We start from the raw sequence: 16,100 nt of genomic DNA on the forward strand, positions 1-16,100 counted from the left end.
TAGTTATGTTATAACCCATGATCCAGTTTCTCTTCAAATACAACCATCTTCATATGAAGATAACACTTTGTAAAATTTTAAAAAATAAATTAGTATGTGAAACAAGTCTCGAATCCAATACCTCATGTTTCAAACTAAAGATGCTTACCAGCTTCACTTAAGTAGATACGACGTTGGATTTCTTGACTTATAAATGATATATTGTTAATTCACTTATAATTAATACTAGAAAATCATTAAACAATTAAGTTAACATCCAATGTTGTATTTAAAGAGGCATTTAGAGATTTATGAATTATAAAATTTTGTTTATCATTATTAATATCTTATAAATCTATAACGTATGTTATCATGTATATTACAAAATTTAATTTTTTTTGTTGTTTATAACCACCCGTGTATCACATGAGCTATAGCCTAGTATTCAGACAAGCTTCTTGAAATTAGCCTATATATAAGCTTAGAAAGCTAAAGCAAAAACCAAATTAAACTTATTTTGTAAAAAAAAAGTTTGTAATCTTGGATAAAAAGGCTTTGACAAAACACCCCCTAGTTTCCATTCCAATAATTTTAACACTGCTGTGTTAAAACAAACAAACAGGTGAATTCCATTGAATCCAATCCAATTCCAAAGCGCAAATTATAAACATAAGCCACCCAAATTCATCCAAAACCGGACGTTATCATCAATCGATGAATTTGAGGAGTCTCCGCCGTCAACACCAGATAAGAAGCCATAGCTGCTGGAGCACTCTACAACGCCACCTCAAATCCAACGGCAAAGTTTACTGCCTATTCTCCTCAGATAACCGTAGCAGCAGCAAGGTATCATATCATCATTTCACTTCAATTACTTTATTTGTTTTTGTTCACTCGGTTGTGATTGATTAGGGCTCAATTTGTGTTTTTTTTATTGGCTGTTATATTAGCTTCAGCTTGCTTAATTGCTCTAGATTCAGTTGATTTTACAAGGCTAGTGAACTAGACTATAAGATGAATTGATGACAGGAATTTACAACACTCAACTCAAACTAGTAATGAGGAAAATAAACAGTTTGAACCTAACACGACACGACATGGAGTTAAACAAGTCTACGTTTGAACCTAACAAGCTTCCTGTCGGCCGACACGTTTAAGATACAATTAACTTCGTGTCCAAACAGGTTAAAACACCGGTTAATAAGAATAATACGAAGTTATGAACTTTTGGCAATTTTTGTTTCTAAACATATGGTGATCTTTATCTTGTCCCTAAACAGGCCGCATCATGTAACCTGTTTCTAAACAGGTTTGTGCCTGGAAAAAATGACACGATTTGTCATCGAGTCGTTTTCGTGTCTAGCACCATAGGTAATCGTGTCATGGCTGATCTGTAATGCCATTGGAACATATGGTATAAGGGAAAGATGTTATAGTCACTCCATGAATAGATACAACAATGAAGAAACACTAATTGACCCCGGGCAGATTACGGATAATCTGGGGGTTAAATAGATGTTTCCATGGGGATTCTTCCCGCGGAAGTCCTAATGTCACTTGCAGAAATTCCCGACTTTCCTGCTTGATCTTTGGGTATGATGCGGGTAGGTCTGTAACCTCCTCGGAAGTCAGGAGCGTTGAGTCCCACTTGTGTGGATTCTCCATGAGGTTTTGGTAGTTTTGAACATAGTGATCAATTATGTTAAAACCACCAATTCCATCTTGGAGCTTCAAACAATGTAGTTCTCGACGTTCCCGCTATGCGGGGATGTTATTCCCGTTTCCGCAAGCATTGCCCAGAAGATCCTTCTTGGTTTCAATTCCCTGCGGAGCGCTAGGTATGTGAAGGGTTTTGCCTTGACACTGTACCCGCACTCGTCTTACGGTTACTTTACTTCCAAGGTATTCCTGGCGTCAATTCCCTGCGGGTGCTCAGTATGTGAAGGGTTTTGCCTTGACACTGTACCCGCACCCGTCTTATGGTTACTTGGTTGCCGAGGTATTATTGGCTTCAATTCCCTGCAGGTGCTAAGTATGTGAAGGGTTTTGCCTTAACACTGTACTCGCACCTGTCTTATAGTTACTTGGTTGCCAAGGTAAGGGGTATATTCCCGCTTTTGAATCTTTTTGAAATTTTGAAATTCGAAGAGTTGGTGAAAGGATAAGAACAGTCCAAACTGTTGAAACGTCGTCCGACGGTTTCTTCTGACTGTGTCAGGACGTGCAGGAAGTTATGGTGACGTGACAGTACATGGTCATTCCAGACGCTTTTTCAGGCGCGTGGGCGCGATTTTTCGGGCGCGTGGCCGCGAAATTAATGGCACGCGTCCTTTCAACAGCTGTTGCCAGCTTGCTCTTTGCCACGTGTCAAAGTTTCATTGCACCTGCGATTTCTCTCTCTTTCGCATTAAATTCATCGCATTAATTGCGATGAGTATATAAAGGGGGAGAGGGTCCTTTGCAATCCACACTTTCACTTCTCTCTTCATCTTCTAAACGATTTCCGGCGAATACTCACTATTCCGTCGAGCATTCTTCTGAAATCGTTCTTCTGTTCATCCAATCATGTCTTCTTTTGCCGAGGAGTCTGACGTGTTCGTCGAGAATCCGTCGTCCACTTCTGATAAGGACGACAAGAGCACTGCTGGCGAGTGCCAGTGCGCTCTTCCTGCCGAGCTTTTTCAGTACATCGTCCGGAAGTTCATGCTCGAGCCGTTCGAGCCTGAGTTTCCGGAGCCACACCAGACGGTGTACGATGCCCCGAAGGGCAAGATAGGGGTGTACGCTGCATTCTTCGTTTATGGGAATCTCAGGTTCCCATTGACGAAGTTTGTATACCGTGTCTTGGAGAGGCACGGTGTGCATCTGACGGAGGTACACCCGATGGCGATCGCCAAGATCCGCCACTTTGAGTGGGTGTGCCTCATTCTGGGCGTGGAACCCCATGTTGACCGCCTGATGACCTTCTATTCTTGGAGGTGCATCCAGGGGTGGTATACCTTGGTCAATCGGATCAAGGGGTTGAAGATCTGCGCAACCGAGCGCAGTCTTCGTTCGTGGAAGCGGGAGTTCTTTTATATCTCCCCTCGCGTCGTCCCGATAGCGATGATGTTTAAGAATGGGAGAGCACTCCCCGCCCTTCACGCCCCAAACTACCAGGAGGCGGAATGGTTCGCCAAGATCTCCCGGATCCAGACTCCGGTGTACCGCTTTGCGGAGTCTGGGATGGTGATGCTTGGGATGAGCCGGGTGTGGAAGGAGGCGTCCCAGATTCCCATCGTCCTCGAATACGGTTTGAACTCTGTCCCTTACGGTATGCTCTGTCTTCTTTGTTGATATAGGTTTTTCTTCTAACTGTTTCTTTTTTATTTCAGAGGGGAACGACTTGCAGTCTCTCCTGCAGCCGCGGGAGAGTGATGGTCCCGCTCGGATGGGTACTCGTGCTCTAGATGAGAACGAGTTGCCCATCATTGAACAGACGGCGGATCGGTTCGTGGAGGTCTACCCGCCAGGCCACGAGATCCTGAGCGCCAGGCGGCCAGGTAAGGAGTTATTCAACCCTCGACCTCTCAATGCTGAAACCTCTGCTGGAATTCCTCTAATCTTGTCTTCTGATGAGGAATCCGCAGATGGTCCTCCGTTGGTGCGGAAAAAGAAGGCTGCCGGCGGGAAGGGGAAGGCGAAGGTTGCCTCCACTGCCGATCCGGTGCATCGGTCTGATTCAGAGACCGAAAGCGAGGAGGTGGCGGGGAACCCTGGTGGTGATAAGACCACTGCTCCGGAGGCTGAGACGACCGTCACCTCCGAGCAGCCCAGGACGACGGTGAGCGGCGTGAAGAGGCCGGCTCCATCGGGTTCGTCCCCGCCTGTTCGCACTTTTAGGCTCAAGAAAACCCGTAAGTACAAACTTCCTTTACTTTTTAACTTCATATCTTTCCGCCATTATACATATCTTCTTTGTGCAGGCGTGGATGCTACCGCATTCCAGGGTGGATCGGGGAGGAGCACCTCCGGACCCATGACGGTAGGCTTGGTCAACCTACCTGAGGCGATGACCCAGGCGGCTGCGCCTGCTTCAGTTGTTGGTTCAGTTGCTCACCAAGTTGAGCCAACTGTTCCAACTGTGTGACATCTCCGCCGACTGTCAGTGCCATATTTACTGAATTTTCACTGAGCCGGCGGCGACTATTTCTGCGGGTACTTCTGCAGCGGCGACCACGGTTGTGAGTTCACCTCTGGTGAGTTCACCTCCGTTGGTTTCTACCGCGGCGGCCTCCATGCCTCCTCCGACGTCGGCAGCTACGGCCGATCCTTCAGGTATGCTTGGGGCTTCTCGCCAACCTCTGCCTCCTTCCCATCTGCCTGACCTCTTGGATGGATTTCCCTTGGGTTCAGGTTATGGGTTTGGCGGCTATCGGCCTGTTGTCGACCCTACAGGTGCGTAGGGTTCTTTTGGCCTTTTTTTTTTTTTTATATATATATCATCTTTTCCTAACTGCTTTTTGTTTTTTGCAGTGTCGGATTCCAATGAAGTGTATGTTCCACGATGGAACATCCGCCGAGGAACAACCCTTCGCACGCCTGTGGAGTGCGTGGAGTGGGCTCGTCACGCAGCTCCCAGCGGTGCGTTGGGGGAAGCAATGGCTAGCTACCAGGAGGGTAGGCTAACCAATGAGCTTCGGATTCTCCTGGCCCGGATGCAGCCGCACGTCGAGCTGCTTTGTCGTGAAAACGACAAGTTAAAAGCAGCTCGTATCCAAGAAGTAGCTCAGGCGCGGGCTGTCCGAGAGGAGAACAAGAGGCTTACCGCAGTGGCTGCGGAAAAGGAGAAGGCCTTCAAGGCCCTCGAGGTTGAAGTTCAGGCCCGGCTCGAGGCCCGTTCCAAGGCTGCCCAAGCTGTTAACGAACAGCTTCGGCTGGCTAAGGAAACTGCACGGAACGCAACTGAGAGGGCCACCAAGGCTGAAGCTGTTGCTGAGCCTCTACGCCTCGAGAATGAGGAACTTAAAGCCAAACTAGAGGCGCTCCAACAGGCTCATGATGCCTTGGCGATGGAAGACGCCAAGAAGCTCCAAGAGATCTTGGACCAGAGGGGGGTGCTTGACCACACTGAGCGGAAGCTAAAGGGCATTGAAGAGGCTGCGGCTAAAGAAGTGGTGCTTGCCAACCTCAACAAAAGTGAAGCCGAACGCGCCCGTAACCAAGCTCAAGCTGCCCTCCAGGAGGCTCTGGTTGCCAAGGAATGGCTTCTTCGAGAAGCGTTGTCTCAGGTATGTTTAATTTCATTATATCTTTACGCTTTTCTTTGTAAATAGAAAAGGTTTTGATACTTGTATTTTTTCTTTTTGTAGGTTGTGCACGGGTCTTCACGGATACGTCTTATGACGATGCTATGAGCGCAGCCCTCAACGCTTCTCATGAGGATGGGGAAAAGGCCGGCTTCCTGTTTGGTCTAGGGTTCGTTGAGAAAGGCATCCCGCCTTCCAACTTCCCTTTATATGACGTTGATACTGAAGCTGTATATGACCAAGCAGTGGATCAGTATGCCGCCTTCCCGCATCCGGTGGTGGAGAAGGTGAACGAAGTTGCTGTTGCTGATGATGGGCTAGCTATCCTTAAAGCTTTCCTTGAACCGTCACGTTCTACTGATGGTGCGAGTCCAAGTGGAAGTGGTCCTGAAGATCCCTTTCCACCATTATAGATTTTTATTTTTGTATAGCTTCTTTTGTATGCGGGTATGTACCCAGCAATTTGTAATATTTGAATTTCGATGGAATAAAGATTATTTGCTAATTCCTTGCCTTGTTTATTTCACGCATATTTTGTTTTAACTTAGCAATTTCTTTAGTACTTAGATAAGTTAACTTTTCAACGTGGTAGATAATAAGTTAAAGTTTTGCGTCCTTTTTCATGATTGTGCGGATAAGACCGTCACTTGCACTTAGGATGGCTAAACTTTACCTATATCTGACCTGCGTGGAAGTTTTCCTCATCTTTTCCTTTGAAATTTTCTAAGTGTTTAGAATAAGTTAACCTTTGAACGTGGTAGATAATAGGTTGAAGTTTTGCTTCCTCGTTCGTGATTGTGCGGGTAAGACCGTCACTTGCACTTAGTAGGATGGCTAAACTTTGCCTACATCTGACCTGCGTGGAGGTTTTCCTCATCCTTCTGTTAGAAATTTTCTATTTTGAATAAGTTAACCGTTCGACGCGCGGTTGTCAATAGGTTAGTTCGGTTTCCTCTATCATGATTTGTGCGGTTAGGACCGGCACTTTCATTTAGTGGGATGACCAACGTTTACCTATGACTGACCTGCGTGAAGGTTTGCCGTTTTTTGGGTTTATGCGGGTTTTGCCGCCATCCCCACGCAACGACTTTCCACGGAATTATGCGGTGAATACCGGCATATCAGTGTTGAATAAATTAACCGTTCGACGCGCGGTTGTTAATAGGTTAGTGTTCAGTTTCCTCTATCATGATTCGTGCGGTTAGGACCGGCACTTTCATTTAGTGGGATGACCAAAGTTTACCTATGACTGACCTGCGTGAAGGTTTTGCCGTTTTTTGGGTTTATGCGGGTTTTGCCGCCTTCCCCACGCAACGACTTTCCACGTAATTATGCGGTGAATACCGGCATCAGTGTTGAATAAATTAACCGTTCGACGCGCGGTTGTTAATAGGTTAGTGTTCAGTTTCCTCTATCATGATTCGTGCGGATAGACCGGCACTTTCATTTAGTGGGATTACTGAACTTTACCTTTAACTGACCTGCGTGAAGGTTTGCCGTTTTTTGGGTTTATGCGGGTTTTGCCGCCTTCCCCACGCAACGACTTTCACACTTATGTATGCGGTGAAGACCGGCATATCCGTGTGGAAAGTTCATAAGTATAAATGTAAAATCATCAGCGTCAATGTGATAAGGAGAATCATTTCCATTAGAAGTGGCTCTGGGCCTTTTCTTTACAAGTTTTGAATTGATCTACATGCACTGTGTAATTGAGCTCCCTTCCATGTTGTTGGGTTGGGAGTGCCATCGAGCCGATATGCACCTGGTTCGGGATCTCGTTGTTTACGCAGTATGTAGTCTCCAACATTGAAGCTGCAGTTTTATTCGTGTTTTCCCAAACTGGGGTTCTACACGCATCAGCCTGCTCAGCGTTCGTTACGCCACGAGGTGCGCGAGCGTCCCATCTCTGACAAATGCTTCGACGATGTCCTTTACGTCTGTGCATTCTTCAGTGTTGTGGCCTTTTGTCCTGTGAAAGTCACAGTATTTGCTCCGATAAGCATTGTGACGATGTCGTATTATTGGAGCCTTTGGCCATGGGAGCTCCTCAGTGACGAATATCTCGGTGACGCTTTTGGTGAGTGGCGTCCATCTGTTCTGGTTCGACTGTACGTTATCCCTTCCGCCCAACCGATGTTGCAAGCCGGATGAGGTGTCAAAGTTTACCCTTGACTGCCAAATACCTAGCTTCCGCTTTTTGTTTAGTCGGGCGGTAAGGATGTTGTCTTCTCTTGTTTTCTGGGTGTAGAGGTTTGTGCTCTGGGGGAGATCTCTACCCAGTTGCTTTTCCGTTTCCGCAAAGCGTTTAGCTGCTGTCATGATGGCATCCCATGTGGATGGCATGCCATCTCTACCCGTTAAGGTGCGGATGAGCTCTGGGTCGTTCGCGCCCTGGATGAAAGCAGCGCGAACAAGATCTTCGCTGATATTACCCAGACTTAGCTTCTTTGAGTTGAAGCGAGTGATGAAGTCTGGCAAATATTCATCTTTTTCTCGAATGCAATTGAGGATTGTCCATTGCTCCTCGGTATACTTTCTTTGTTGGCTGAAGTGTTGGCTAAACTTCTGCTGGAAGTCTTCCCAATCGTAGATGTGGTGGACCGGTAGACGATCGAACCACCCTCTAGCTGCCCCAACAAGCGTCATTTGGAACATGTAACACCACGTAGGTTCCGTCCAACTACTGACGGTTGCCCCCGCTATGAACCTGTTCAAATGATCGTCTGGATCAGATATACCATCGTAAGTGCCGATGTTGGACATCTGTTTGGCACTTTTCGGGACGATTGCTTCCGCAATGTCCCTTGCAAATTTGGACGTTCCCGCATTTGCAGCAGTTGGTGTAAATGTTTTGGAGAAGTCACGTGGGTTTCCACCCGCGTTTTTTGGTTTGAAGGTTTCTCCAAAACGCCTTCTCGGTTGGGAGTCCGTTTCCTTACGCTTCCCTTTCGCCCTATGACGAGGGTTTGCGTCACTATCGGATTCCTCCGAATCATCGTCCAAGTATTCTCCGAATTCCTCAGGCTGTTGGAGTGAACGTAAGCGTTCATCCAACTCAGCTTGGAATTATTTTTGACGTGCTTCCGCCCACGCTTTAACTTCATCGAGTGTTTGGTGGGGGAGCCTCGTTCTTTGTCTCTCTAACTGGGTATCGGTGAATCCTAGTGAGAGATTATTTACTGCACTTGCCCCAGCTTGGGTAACTGGGGTAGTGTACGTAAAAACTGTGTAGTCGCCGGTATTCCCCCCAGTAGATGGGGTTGTGGTTACCGGAGTTTCTTTAACCATCTTTCCAGAAGTTTTGAGAAAACTGAAAAAGATTAAGTTCTAGCTTTTATGCACGGATGGGCCAATGAAGAAACACTAATTGACCCCTGGCAGATTACGGATAATCTGGGGGTTAAATAGATGTTTCCCACGAGGGGTTAGATCCGGCAAAGATGGTTCTTCTGATAACCTGCAAAACAGACACCGTGAGCTCGTCACTGAGAAGGGGGGGTACCTCCTTGTGACCACCCTCCGGCGTGAGAATCAGACTAGATTGCTCTTGAATATAAGTGTATATTAAGAGATTGCTAGAGCAGATATCAGGTATAAGATATAAGATACAAGATAAGATGAGATGATCATACCATTTGGGGTATTTATAGCCGAAGGTAGGTTTCCAAGAAGGTGTAGCCGGCTGAATAGTATTTCTGTTCAACCAACTGTGGCCTACGCACGTGCCATGCTGGTAGTTGGTGGGTAGGCAGCGGCTGACAGTGACCAGGCCTGCTGTGTACTATTCCTTTTCCACCAATTGCAGGCTATGCACGTGGTATGACAGGAGTTGGTGAGTAGGCAGCGGCTAATAGTGACATACAGTACAAGAGCATGCTGCTCGCCATACTGTTGTCAATGAGCTGTCGTATCTCTGGTCAGATCTTTTGCCCATACCTCGTCAGGTACAGTACAAAAGATCCTCCAGTATCGTACGGACTGGCTCATTTGGGCGGGAGTATTCCCCCTCCCGCCTTTGTGCGGGATTGTTCCCGGCTTTGCTCATTCCTTCTTCAGGTGACTACTGAATTATTGAGAGCTAAGTGCCTTGTGCGTGTAGCCTTGCTGCGCGGGTGGCCTTCCCTGATGGCTTGTATCCGTAGCTGCGGGAACAGGCGGAGTACTTCACCATTGGGAGGCATTTCCTGCGGGAACAGCTTGCGTACTGCGCGTAAGGACGTCACGTCTCTGAGCATGGTGGGTCCTGCGGATCCAGTTGGTTTCTGCGCAGACGTCTCTCTTCAAGGTGAGCCCTGCGGGTCCAACTGGGCTCTGCTGGGACCTACCTCTTCAAACAATAAGTTTGATTATTAATATTGTCATTATAGTGATATTGTTACTAAAGTCTTAAACTAATGTATTGAATATTGATTATGAATCAAAATTTCACCCTGAAAGTGGGGCCATGTGTACCAAAATTGCCACCTCAATCTGAAAATGAGATCATGCTTTTGTTGAACACAATTTGTTTCAGGATCAAGCGAAAAAAGCCCTAGAAAGTGCACTTGGTGGGAAGAAAACCGAGTTTGAAAAATGGGACAAGGAAATTAAGAAGAGAGAGGAGGCGGGTGGGGGGGTGGTGGTGGCAGAGGGTGGTGGGCAGTGGCGGACCCAGGATTTTTTGCCAATGGGGTCCTATATTTTCGGTGTTCAAATTTTTCGGGTCGGTCGTTGTTCAGGTCGGGTCGAGGCGAAGAACATAATAAAAAACAATATCATAATAAAACTTTCTTTTCAATCATCACTACCTGAACGGGTCAAAATGGGTCGGGTTGACACATAAACACTTTGTTTTCCCTTTCTTAAACATTTTTGAGATAGAACCTAGATCCACCCTTTCATAAGCATTGTGTTGAAAACCATTAACTTAAACTAGTGAAAAATAAAACTGATATTTTAAAGTGTTTGAATGTTTCTAAAGAAAACCATGCATAAAGTTGAAAACAATGATATGTATTTTAGAGGTGTTTGAATGTTTCCAAAGTTATCATTGCAACATTAGCAATCAAATGATTGATTAACACTAAAAATTAACACAAAAAAACAAAAACTGAGACTTGTAAGACTTGAACCCATGACCTTTCAAAGATAAAACAAGGGACTTTCCACCAGACCACATCAACATTAATAGTATGGGTTCCAAGTATTAAATCTTATGGGGTCCTCAAAAAATTTTATATACCGCTTCTAATAAATTTTTAAAAAACATTGGTGTCCCGGGACCCCGATCCACACTATGTGGGTCCGCCCCTGGTGGTGGGGCCGATGGTTTGGTGGGTCCGATGGTGAGCGTTTCTGGCACGAAGCCCAACAAGTCGGTCTTACTCTCTTAGCACTTGCTGTTGCGGTAAGTACATTATTCTCCCCTCTTTCAACCTTTAAATGCCATTTCTGGCGGTTAATCGGTTATCATTAGGGGTGCAAATGAGAGCTCAGCCTGGTTAACAGAGACAGAGCTCGAGTTCGGTTCATTTTGAGTTTTATATCCAAACTTCCAAAGCTCGAGCTCGGTTTGGAAATTTCAGGATCGAGCTTGGCTTGGGCTCAACTAGTTTATTTTTTATTGACAATATAACTGTATACATATATAATTATTTATATATGGGTATTTATAATTGTGGTATTGTGTAACATAATATATATTATTTAGTTAATTTTTTTATTTTAATTATGTATGTAATTATTTTATTATATAACAGTTATTTATTTTATTGAACAAAGTCATTATATTTACTCTAAATAATTTATATGAACAGCAGGCTTGTTTAGGCTCACATGCTTAATCTAGCTCTGTTCATGAAGCTCGGGTTTCGACTCATTTGTAGGGTATTGATAACCGATTGATTTCGGTTAATTGGTTTACACACATCCAAACACCCACTAATTTAATTTATATATATTTTGCATTGGTAGTTTCTGATACTTGCAAAAGGTGATGTCCTGTTCGCGTTTCTTCTCAATCCGTTGCTGTTTGCTTTACGGGGCCCGAGAAATGGATTTCGTTACATAGTATCAAAAATCCGTAGACTACCTGCTTCTAAATCTGATAGCGTTCCTAAACAAGAAGTATACGCTCGTACTTCTGCCAAAGAATCGGTTGCTAGCAAATGGGCTTAGTGATTCATAGCTTTCGGGTTAATTGTTTTAAAGTTATAATTAAAGTTTCGTATTATTATCTATAAGAGATAGGTTTGTTTTTGGCGAAAATGATTAAGGTCGTGAATTTGTTGTATGGGAAACATTCAAGTAGTGATTAATGTTTGCGTCTTTTAAAGTCATCAAGTTAAGTTTATTTTGGGACATCCTGTTTGTTTTGAGGTATAGTAACTTGTACATCATGCATAGATACTTGTACACTGGGTTTGGCTGTAGCCTTGCAGGGGTGTTTATTGGGACAAAATAACAGATTGATCTTGTTCCCAACTCCCAAACAGGACTGTAAACCGGAAACTATGTGTACAACACAAGCGGGTTGGCATAAATGTGGCCTGCGGGTCTGAAGACTTAACAGATGCCCTTTAGATTAACATGTAGGGGTGTTCAAAATACCCGAACCCGATTAACCCGACCCGACCCGAACCCTAATAAGCTTATTAGGGTCGGGTTAAAACATGGTCAAAAAGTATTAATCGGGTTATTCGGGTTGACCCGAATAACCCGCATTGTTAATAGGGTCGGGTTTCGGGTTCGTTTTTGGAAAAAAATCGGGTTTCGGGTTAACCTGATTAGTGGTGTTTGTTTGTGTTCATTTAATTATGTTCATTTGTGTTCGTTTATGTTTGTTTGTGTTCATTTACGCATGCACATATATGTTTATTTACGTTCGTTTATGTTCGTGAACTGTTCATTTAGATTTTAAATGAATGAATATAAACGAACATGAACATGTCCATTTTTTAAACGAATGAACATGAACACAAATATTTGTTCGATTAAGTGTTTATGTTCGTTTAAAGTTAAATGAACGAAGACAAACATGCCCTTGTATGTGATCGTTTGTAAGGGTGTTCACAGTCCAGTTTTAACGGTTTTTAGGACAAACCGTGAGCCAAACGTTGATAAAAAACAAAAACTGAACCGTTAAGATAGGAAACTGAACCAAACTAAACCGTTACTAACCGTTTGGTTTCACGGTTTGGGTATATATATAAAAAAGGTAAGAAACAAATTATATTAGTTACAAAAATTCCTTTATTGCATACCATCATGCTACAAAGGATCTGCTCAAGTTTTATGGTGTTGTCTAAAGTGAACATGTGTAAGGTTTTTAAAAATTAACAATAATCAACTAGATCTACTGATAATAGATATGCAGCAAATCAGCTTCAATCTTAATCTGAAATGAAATAACAAATAGAATTGGAAATTTTAATACCATAAACACGCCTCATTATAGTAGTACAGTTTAAGCAAGTTAATAGTCATAGCCAAGTTTTACTTTTATTAAGCCTAACACAAAATATAACTAATTAACTACATGTAGTATAATATATATATTTAAAAAAATAAAGTGTATTCATCTTACGGTTTGATCTGGTTATACGGTTTGAAAATTTTAAAACCGTAAACCAAACCGTTCTTTGCGGTTTGAAATTTTTGAAACCGACCGACCGAAAGTTAATAAGAAAGCCCGACCATGAAACTAAACAAATGATCGGTTTAAACGGTTTCAAACTGAAGTATCGAACCATGAACATCCCTAATCGTTTGGTTTGTCTATAGTCTAATATGCAATAATAAGATAAATATTGTAGTCCACCGGTTACCAACACAAAAATCAACTTAAAAATATATAGCAACCCGATTAACCCGAAACCCGATTAACCCGAACCCGACAAACCCGAACCTTAATAGGGTCGGGTCGCAAGTTAGATTATTTTTTTTACAACCCGACTAATCCGACCCGATTAACCCGAAACCCGATCGGGTTGACCCGATTAACACCCCTATTAACATGCATGATGATTCTGGTCAAAACACAATTCTAGTTAGGCTAAAGGAGCGGGCCGGGTTCGATTCAGGTCAAAATGGGCTGGGTGAAAAACATTAAAAAAATGAAAAATGGAAAACAATCGAAATGGGTCTGGATCAAGAACACAAATGTAGATTAAACGGATGGTGTAATGGTAATGTAATAGGGGTGTATGGATTAGTCATCGTACAATATGTTATCATAGATGATACTAGGATTATGTCAGGGGTGTCAATACGCTGGGTTGAATTCTTCACTCAAGCACGACTCATATAGTTACTCTTGTCTTGTGTCATGTCGGACCAAGTTTAAAGAGTGTTTTGTTCGGATAGTCAGTTTAATATTAATTCAATGGTTAAAAGGAAAATAAAGCAAGATCCATCTTTATATTTACACACTTTTGAATAACCTATCTAAGATCTAACTATGAACCTTTTTAAAACCTTAAACGGGTTAATATGCTAACCCACATACTATACATATTGTGTTCAGGATAACCTATTTATTAAACGTATTGTGCTCGGGTTAACCTGCATATAAAACATATTATGTTAGCCGATCCAAAAGCTTTTTATTTTCAAGTTGTGTAAAAAAAACTGCGGCCACCAATTGCAACGCGATTATGTTAGATCAGTATGGATGTTCCAGTCTTCACTGCTTTCAGCATCAATTCACTTAACGGCCCGTTTTGACCCACACCCAGTTTTAGTCTTTTACCAAAATACATTATGACAATCTCACCTGAACCAAAATGATAATTTTTAAACAAACCCGTTACCAGCCCGCTTTCACAGATCTAATAATGAAAGCATAATGAAACGAGCATATATTAAAACAGAACAAAAAAAAAATCTTAAAACTGTTTAATTAAATTCTAAACAAATATGTTACACCAAACTACAAGTTAATTTAAAACACTAATCTTCTTAAATCATAATTTAAAAACCATATTAAAAACAAAACAAATGAAGATATCACCCGCTACTTTTGCAGGCCTTGTAACCCATTATCTACCTCGACCCACATCTTACTGTGTCTTCGGTTTCTCGATCTTCACATACGGAAGAATCCCCATAGCATAAACAACCTTCGGACTCCATTCCCGTTGTTGGGCCCGACAAAACATCAAAAACGTGTTTGCAAAGTAAGAGTTCAAGCCCATTAACACATGCCACAAAGCATGACCTTGCGGGTTCACGGGCCAGCCTGAAACCCGGTTGCAACCAAACCGATCAACCAACCAACACAAGCTACCGAGCAAAAGGGTCGCAAGGTAGAATTTTGCAAGGCGTTTTGCAGGTATATCTTGTGTGTATATGTAATATTTGTACACACGCGGAATGCATAATAAGCATAACATGATATAATGGATTTTGAATCCAATATTGAAACAGGTCAAGGAATGGAGGGCAGCGAACAAGATCCCGTATAGGAAGAGGAATGTGGGCATGGTGCTTCGGTAGTGCCAGTCGGGCGAGTATAAGATGTAGATATAGAGGAGCATTTCCCATACCATAGGGGTCTCATCACTTTGTTGTTGACTGCAATAAAATATTCAACATTATATGATTATAAAATCCTAATTTAAAGAAAATTTAACAAAATAGTAATCAAGTTTCCCAAGTGTTTCATTAAAGTTAGTCAAACTAGTCAACTTTTATCTGGTGTTCTAATACAGTGTAGTTAATTTCATAAAAGTTAATATTTTTTAAAGCGAGGCAAATGTAATATATATGAATCTTGTTATTAAAATGAGATGATTTTTTTTTCCAGTTAACTTGAAGTAGGAGGTAACAGTGAAGAAAGAAACTTCACTAAACAGTAATCAGTTTCATAATTTGTTAATTTGAGTCAAATTAGAAAAAAATAAATAATTGCTAAACATTAACCAAGATTCATATATGCTTCATTTCCCTTGCTTAATTTTTGAAAAGCAGTTTACATTTGTGAAAAAATTTAACTTGAAGTAGTAGGTAATGGTGAAGAAAGAAAGCCAACTAAATAGTAAACAAGTTTCATAATTGTTCAATTTAAATCAAATTAGAGAAAAATAACCGTTAAGCAGTAACCGAGATTCATATAGGTTTCATTAGCCTCACTTAATTATAAAAACAATACAGATGATCAGAACACCAGATGAAAGTTGACTTTTGAGGAACAACAAAAAATTTGTTGACTTCACAGCAATACTAAATAATAACCAAGTTTCAAGGTTGTTCAAATTAGGCCAAACAAAAAAATAATCACTAATCAGTAAACGAAGATTCATATAAGTTTCATTTGCCTCACTTAATTAATTATTTTTTTAACACCATAAAACATTACAGTATTGGACCACCTAATAAAAGTTGAGTGACTTTTGAAGAACAAGAAAACTATGATTGACTTTAATGAAACACTAAGAAAACTTGATTACTACTGTGTAAAAGAAACTCTCATCTTACAAAAGTTCAATTTTCCTATGCCATGTGTGCTAAACTTTAGCACAGAAGGCATAGATAAAAGTAAGTCAAACAACAAGCACATGTTAAAAACGGTTTACTTACACATGTTGCAATGTGGCATGATACATCATGCTTCCAATCGCAAGCGCCATATTTGACAAATGTAGAACACTAAACCTCTTCTCGAAACGTTGAATCAGCGAGCTTAAAAGGCCGATTAGTGCCAAAAGAATGCATGGGATATTTGATATGGTGTTATAAAACTCGACAACGTATGAAGAAACAACATAATTCTTCTCACACCATTCATGGGACGATGTTACTGGGCCCCAAAAACTTGATATACCATCCGCCATATATATGTATGTGTTCTCAGTT

General features: G+C 42.2%; 1 protein-coding gene across 1 annotated transcript; it reads right to left on the minus strand.

The window, feature by feature from the left end:
• Positions 1-14,148: 14,148 nt before the first annotated feature.
• On the minus strand, positions 14,149-16,100 carry LOC143625785 (alkaline ceramidase-like). Its single transcript, XM_077096031.1, has 2 exons — positions 15,825-16,100; positions 14,149-14,819 (listed from the first exon to the last, which is right to left on the minus strand). The coding sequence occupies exons 1-2, from the start codon at positions 16,076-16,078 to the stop codon at positions 14,306-14,308; spliced, it is 768 nt and encodes a 255-aa protein (XP_076952146.1). The 5' UTR covers positions 16,079-16,100; the 3' UTR covers positions 14,149-14,305.

The sequence above is a fragment of the Bidens hawaiensis genome, unplaced genomic scaffold (assembly GCF_021521415.1).
Source record: "Bidens hawaiensis isolate Kalapana, Puna unplaced genomic scaffold, B.hawaiensis_p1.1 tig00004242_1, whole genome shotgun sequence".
Classification (NCBI taxonomy): Eukaryota; Viridiplantae; Streptophyta; class Magnoliopsida; order Asterales; family Asteraceae; genus Bidens; species Bidens hawaiensis.

Coding starts and splice junctions, on each gene's coding strand:
- LOC143625785 (XM_077096031.1), bottom strand. CDS start 16,078: ATGGCGGATGGTATATCAAGTTTTTGGGGCCCAGTAACATCGTCCCAT. Junction 14,820..15,824: donor CATGCCACATTGCAACATGT/GTAAGTAAACCG, acceptor ATTTTATTGCAG/TCAACAACAAAGTGATGAGA.